Source organism: Echinops telfairi, unplaced genomic scaffold (genome assembly GCF_000313985.2).
Source record: "Echinops telfairi isolate 266 unplaced genomic scaffold, ASM31398v2 ScPeMD7_18;HRSCAF=68, whole genome shotgun sequence".
Taxonomy (NCBI): domain Eukaryota; kingdom Metazoa; phylum Chordata; class Mammalia; order Afrosoricida; family Tenrecidae; genus Echinops; species Echinops telfairi.
Genome location: NW_022103915.1, coordinates 98,261,212 through 98,268,355, shown reverse-complemented (window position 1 = coordinate 98,268,355; position 7,144 = coordinate 98,261,212). Strand labels below are relative to the sequence as shown.

General features: G+C 57.7%; 1 protein-coding gene across 1 annotated transcript; it reads right to left on the bottom strand.

The window, feature by feature from the left end:
* Nucleotides 1-3,883: 3,883 nt before the first annotated feature.
* Nucleotides 3,884-6,273, bottom strand: CHAC1 (ChaC glutathione specific gamma-glutamylcyclotransferase 1). Its single transcript, XM_004712720.2, has 3 exons — nt 5,929-6,273; nt 5,531-5,566; nt 3,884-4,935 (listed from the first exon to the last, which is right to left on the bottom strand). The coding sequence occupies exons 1-3, from the start codon at nt 6,169-6,171 to the stop codon at nt 4,534-4,536; spliced, it is 681 nt and encodes a 226-aa protein (XP_004712777.1). The 5' UTR covers nt 6,172-6,273; the 3' UTR covers nt 3,884-4,533.
* Between the last annotated feature and the right edge of the window lie 871 nt (nt 6,274-7,144).

The following is a 7,144-nucleotide window of genomic DNA, read 5'->3' as shown; positions in this document are numbered from 1 at the left end:
TATCATGGAGGTGAGCACACAATGATATGATTTTTTGTTCTTTGATGCCTGACACTGATCCTTTCGGCACCTCCTGATCACACAGGCTGATGTGCTTCTTCTATGTAGACTTGGTTGCTTCTGAGCTAGATAGCTGCTTGTTTACCTTCAAGCTTTTAAGACCCCAGATGCTATATCTTTTGATAGCCTGGCAGTCCCTGGGTTTATTAATACCACTTCCTTTCCCCTCTCTCTCCCATGTCCCCCCAGAACTGTCAGTCCTGTTGTTTTATTGGTTTCTCCTCCAGATTGTTTATCCAGACTATCTTATCTAGATAGACCTGCAGAGAAAATAATATGCACAAAAACAAGACAAAGCAAAACAAGGAAACCAAAAAAAAAAAACCAACAAAACAATGACAAAAAAATAGAAAAGCCTGTAAATAGTTCAAGTTCTATTTCTTGACCTTTAGGGGTGTTTTCCGGTCGAGTCTGATGAGGTGCCAAGCCCTGGCCCCAAAGTCTATTTTTGGCATTCCCTCAGGACTTCCTTACTCTGCTCCCTTTGCTGTTCTTTTGCACACCCTTAGTGTTTTTGCCTCGGTGTGGTGGGATTTATTGCTTTTTTACATGTATTCAAATGTAAAATACTTTTTAAATTTCCCAGTTTTAATGGTGCTAGATTGAGAGCTACCTACTGCTGCTCCAGTGGCCCCTGAGCCAGCATTGTGCCCGCCTCACCATTACCCCTGTAATTGTTCTGCTGAGGCCCGGAGGACTCTTGGCATTTCTGCCGATGGATACTCCTGGCTCATATTTCAGTTGACCTCCCAGCAGCATGAGAGTATGGTACGCTCCCCTTCTAGGACCATCTGATCCTGACCCTCTGGTCCCTCGCCAGGTTCCCTCCCTGCCTTGACATGTCCACAGAATCAGGTAACAGGCACTAGAACCAGTAGATCCCAAACAAACAAACATGTTGAGAACAAGGTGTTCAGAGCAGAGACTCAAGACAATGGGACATCCCCTCACCGAGGGGTCACAGGGAAGGGGTGAGTCAACCAGGGCGCAGTACAGCACCCATGAAACACACAATATTCCTCTGGTTCCTTGAGGCTTCCTTATCCCCCACTATCATGACCCCAGTCCTGCCTTTCAGTTCTGGCTAGACCTGGTTGTACACAGAATCCAGGTCAGATAAACCCCTCAGGAACAGAAATGGAAGTAGCAATACCAGGAGGGTAGGGAGGAAGGGGGAACCGATTGCAATGATCGACATATACCCTACCCCCCAGGGAGACAAACAACAGAAATGTGGGTGACAGGAGACAGCGGCTAATATAAGATATGAAAATAATAATATAATTTATCAAGGGGTCAAGGGCAGGAGGGGGGGAATAGAGGAGCTGATACCAAGGGCTCACATAGAAAGTAAATGTTTAGAAAATGATGATGGCAACCTATGTACAAATAGGCTTAATACAATGGCTGTATGGATTGTTATAAGAGCTGTAAGAGCCCCCAATAAAATGATCTTTAAAAAAAACAAAACACCTTTAGGGCTGTATCCTCAACTTGGGCCTTAGATACAGGCAATCTCAGTCCTCCCTACATGCTGGGTCTCCTGTCCTGGCCAGCACCCCCTTGTAAACACCCCTGAATGTTCCTATCCCACATATGGGGGCCACCAGGGAACCCACCAACACAGGTATCCACCAGGTCTATGACTTCTGCCATTCCCCTCCCTCCCTTCATCCAACCAGCCACCAAATCTGGGAGTTTCTGCTCCAATTCCAGAAGCCCACCTTCGCTCAGCGCAAGCCACCTTCCCCTCTCCCCAACTCACCTTTGAGCCTCCTCTACCCCACCCCGCAGCCAGGCTCCCTTCTCTTCAGCATGTCCTCATAGGACAGGAAGGGGGCACATCTGACCCCTGACTCCTTCTTTAGCTGCTCTGACACCAACCCTTCCCCCACAGCACTCTTCAATGCTGAGTTCCAGAATTCATGGGTACCCAGCAGCACCTCTCCTCAGCCAGAAACGTGTCTCTCTCTGGTCCTCAGCCTCTCAGTCCCGTGGTCTCTGGGCCTCTTTCTCCGTAGACCAGGGAGCCGACCCACTGCTCGGCCTCACAGCCCCATGGTCTCAGCGTTGCCCCGCTGTTCTGTCTCATGGTTTCTTTGCTCAGTCTCTGGTCTCCACCTGGCTCCCGTGCTCCATCCCCTGGTCTCCATGTCACAGCCTCTGGTGCCTCTGGTCTCAGCCTCTGTCACTTGAGACAGAGATCTCAAACCATGCCCCCAAGGAAACAAAGCAAAGGCTGTGACTTGGTTCAGACCATCTACTAAGAGCAGGACTTAGCCCCACCTTAATCCTGCCTGTTAGCCTAACGTAGAATTCCCTCCAGCATGGGATTCTAGCTACCAGCATAGAGTGCAAAGTTCTAATACAATGCATAGAGATTGTGGCTAGAAGGGCCCTATTAATGGACTGCATCTTAATGTCACTTCCATGCTCAAAATCTGTGGAGAATCTCCCACTGGCCCAGAACTGATAGAATGCCACCTCTTCGGCCCAGCAGAACTCGGGCCACCTATCCCCTCTGTATGTGCATTCCCAGCTGGTCTGACTTGCCTCCCCCACAGGCACACACAGTTCTCTGCCTCTGTTCAGAGACCCCGCATGTCTAATCATCCCTCCCCCACCCTGGACTTCCCTTCAGCCTCAGTCCAAGAGGCTCTGTGCTGAGGTCCTGATACATGACATGCTGAATTGTCACCACCAGCATCTAGACTCTGAGCCTCCCTAAGGCAGCGATGGCGGTGCTGCCAGACTCGAGAGCCTAGAACAGTGCCTGGCCCCGAGTCAACACCTGCTGCTGAATGAGGCCAGCAGCCCTCCCCACCCGTTTAGTAAGCAGCCGGTCTGGTCTCCAGTCTGGGCATCGACCAAGCTGCCAGCCTTCTCTGGGAAGTCCAGGAGGCTATCGTGCCCAGGGCATCCTGCCACCCATTCCTTCCCCTGTGGAGTGCTCTGAGTAGGCTCCCAGAACCTGGCCAGACTCCACAGGGTCTATCACCAGCCAAGATAACAAAACATCAAAACATGGCACCCTTCCTGGACACAAGAGTCACCCAACTTGGTCAGAGGTGATCCTGCTAGGGACACCCAGACCAATCCAGGGCCCCAGTCACAAGACCAGCAAGAACGCCGACTGCCTCAACATTCCACTCACCAGCGGCCGTGCACAGAGGTTAACTGACGGTGGCGTGCAGGGACCAGGCTCTCCTGTGGCTGGAGTCTGCAAGCTCACCCCACTCTGGGGGCCCAGGAGCAGAGACTGAGCCCACCGAGGGACTGTCCCAGCCAGGGGCTCAGGGCCAGGCTGAGATCTGGAACACCCCGTGGGCGAGGCAGGGAGCAGCAGCAGGCAAAGGGGACACAGGGACACCCTGGCAGCTCTTTCCAGTAGAATTGCTCGCCTCGCGGCCTGGGTCAGCTCTTTCCAGACCAAGAGGCCTGGCTGCTCGGCACAGGAGGTGACAGTGGATGCTTGGGTACTTGAGGCAAAGGACCACCGGGTCCTCCAGGCCACAGCTTCCTGCTCTCCATGGTCAGCATGGCACTAGCAATTGTCACACCCGCCCGACCCACAAGTTCCCTCAGCAGGGAAGCCAGGGGGACAACCTCACTGGGCGAGGGTGGAGGGGTCGGGCTGCAGGGTCCCAGGCCTGGGCAGTGCTCACATGGAAGGTGCCCACAGGAGTGGTCAGGTGACTGCCCTGACTGCTCAGCTGCTTCCTCCCAGGGACGAGGGGGCCCTTTCAACTTCCAAGAACCTTCCAGAGCTTCACTGTCTCCCTCACCCCACTCCCCCAGCCCCAAAGAACCACAGTCAAGAAGATAGTGAGAGATCAGTTTATGGAGGAGACCAGGGGGTCGGGGAGAGGGACAGACAGGGTCTGTAGTGCTGATATTCCAAGGACTAGACCAATAGACAGAGGGGGAGGAAGACAACATCAAAGGCTGAGAGCCCTGCCCAGCCGGAACAGCTGTGCCAGGACATCAGCTCCAGCAAGGCCTGGGAGCTGGGGGTGAGCAGGGGCCTCCGTTATTGGGGACCTCCTCTCCATACTCCCTGCAGCCCATCACTCAGTGGGCTGGGCTCTTAGGGAGGTGGTATTTTCAGGGGCGAGGGATGGGTGGTCTGAATAGGCAGAAGGTCCCCTAGGATGGGGCCGGACTGGGTGTCATGGGGTTAGCAGCAGCACTGGGCAGAGGGGGTGGGGTGTCTGGGTGGGGCCACTGCTCAGCAGGGTCCCAGCATCCAGGGGAGGCCCCCCACCTTGCCCAACACACCAACGTGGTGCAATAAATTAAGTTTCAAGTAGTACGACCGTGTCCAGCAGGAGAGTGGGAGGCTGGTGGGGCTTAGGGAGAAGCCCCTCCCCCAGCCTTGTCCTGCCACTCCCAGCGTCCCCCGGCTGTATCAAGTATGTCTGTGTGCATCCACCGAGGGGGCCTGGGCCTAAGCCCGACGTCCACATGGGCACCTCAGACCAGTGCCAGAGCCTGCTCGGTGGGGCAAAAGCAGGGCAGCATGGTGCCCACAGCGTCCACAATGGCTGCCAGGTGCTCATCTTGTGCCTGAGGCCCACACAGCTGCATGAAGTCCGCCAGGCGCAGCAGGTACTCTAGGTTGTGGCCCGAGGAGCCTCGGCAGGCCAGGATCTGCGTGGCAATGGCCTCCTCAGGCGCAGGGCCCAGGTAGCCCGGGTTTTGTGGGGTGGCCACGTAAGCCAGCGCCTTGAGGGGTTGGTCAGGGGTGTCTTGCGGGTAGAACGTGACCTCCTTGGTATCATAGCCGCCAAGCACTGCCTCCCGGATGTTCAGGTACTTCAGAGCCTCGCTCACCTGGTCACCTTGCACCTCATATGCCACGCCCCAAGTGCAGCCCTAGGAGGAAACAGACACCTGGGGTCAGTCAGAACAGCTCCCTGCTGGCCCCACCCAATGCTGAAGGCTCACTGCCCCCCCTCCCCAACACAGGTAGTGCGTGCACTGCCAGGGAGGTGTGTTGGGGGCTGATGCTCCATAGAGCAACACCCAAAACCCACAGACTCTGCCCTCAAATCCATGCCGACTCATAGTGACCCTACAGGGCAGGGCAGAACTGCCCCTGTGGGCTTCCGAGACTGTAACTCGTTATGGGAAAAGAAAACTACACCTTTCTTGGGAGGACAGCCTGGTGGTTTTGAACTGCTGACCTTGCAGTTAGCAGTCCAACAGAGAACTACTGTGCTATCAAGGCCTGATCCTCATTCCCCTTCAGAAGGACAAGCCAACCATTCTAGGTCCAAGGCAGGATTTCCAAGGCAAAGCAGCACAGATGGATTATAAGCTAGTTAGATATCTGACAGCTGTGCCCCTGATCCTATTGAGTGAAAATCTGGGTTTTACCAACATTCGGGGAAGGAAGACTTTTGTAAGACTGCCCCTTCCCTTCTGCCCCTTCCCTTCTGCCTTCAAAGCAACGACTCAAGACACTTACCTCTCGGTCTTCAAGGAGGGTCACCACACGGCCAGGCTAGGGAAAGAAACATTTTGAAAAAGACAAGTTAGAAATCACCTCTTGCCATCAAACGAAACTTGCCATGCCTGCAGGCCCAAGCTTCAGGGAGGCCCACCGGGCACCCACTTCTGCAGGGTGCAGGGGAAGAATAAGACAGACACAGGGCAGTGACCCAGACTGGTCCTCAGGGCGACGCATCAGCAAGTCACTGAGCACCTGCTCACAGGCTCCAGTAGTGACTCACCGCTCCATAACCCAGCCTCCACAGGGCACCTGCTTGAAGCTACACCTTCCCCCATCAGTGCCGGGTGCAGCATGGGCACTTCAGGGTGCCCTCGCCCCCACCCCCTCAGCCCCGGGCACGGCCCGATGCTCACCATCTTGTCGCTGCCCCGGTGGAAGGTGTCTCCTTGCCAGAAGCGGCGGCTGTAGCCACGCACGAAGCCCACCCGGCTGTCACTGTAGGCGAAGTCAGGCCTCCACACTAGGGAGCCGTAGCCGAAAATCCACAGCGCTGGGGGGTGGCCGTCGTCCTGGGGGCGGTGCGCGGAGAGCTCCGGGGGTGGCGAGGGCGGCGGCGAGGCGGGCGGGGTGCTCTGCGATACGGACTCCTGCTTCATGGTGCCGGGCACAGCGACCGGCCCGGGTGGCCTCCGGGGCTGGTCTCCGGCGAGGGCACTGACGGTCCGACGGATGCACACACGCGTCCTGCCACCGCTCGGCCCCTCCAGCTGAGCGGCCCCACCAGAGGAGCCCTTTAAACCCTCCGGCTCGGCTGCCCCGCCCACCGCGGCCTGCTGCCGCGGCGATTGGGGCGGGGCAAATGCCTCTTTAGCCAATCACCATCGAATGTTGCTTCTCGGTTATCCGCGCCGCCCTCTCAGTGGGTGGCTGAGCAGCCCGCCCCGGACCCGGCGCGACCGCCGATTGGTTGGGCCCCAGCCCTGTGGCAAAGCTGGCAGGACTGATGCAACGCCGAGGGTGGTTTCCCCAGCGCCCGCATACAGCAAGGGCTCCGCGGATTGCGTCAGGTGGCGGCCAGCAGACCCCGGCCGAGCGCCGACCCGGACCCGGACACAGACCCCGGTCTCTGCCCTGCAGCCCCCCGCGGCCGGGCCCCAGGCGCGTCCTCACGGGTCCCGCCCGCGCACCGGGCGGAGTCCCCGCACCCCCAGGCAGCGCGGGCTCAGTCCCCGGGTCCGCGGAGGGGACGTCCCGAAGAAGTCCCCTGGGCGGTGTGAATGCCTGCCCTTGGGGCGCCGCCGGGGAACTGTCGGAGGCACGCTGCATTCCGCTCAGGTGCCTCACGCTGTTGGCTCGCGTGAGCAAACGGAGAAACTGAGTCATGAGGCGAGCAAGGGCTTACTGCACAGGCCCCAAGGCTGAGTCAGGCGGGGCGCCGGGGCTGGCGGGCGGGAGCCCGAGCACGTGAGGGCGACGCCCCAGCCCAGATGTGGGGACCCCCTCCCCGAGCCCCCGCAGGAGCCCCGAGAGGAGAGGGTCGGCCCGAGCGTTTGGAAGGGTCATCTGCAGCGCAGTCACTAGCCCTGGTGGCCGGAGTTGCAGGGAGAGGCCGCCCATAAAGGAAAGCCA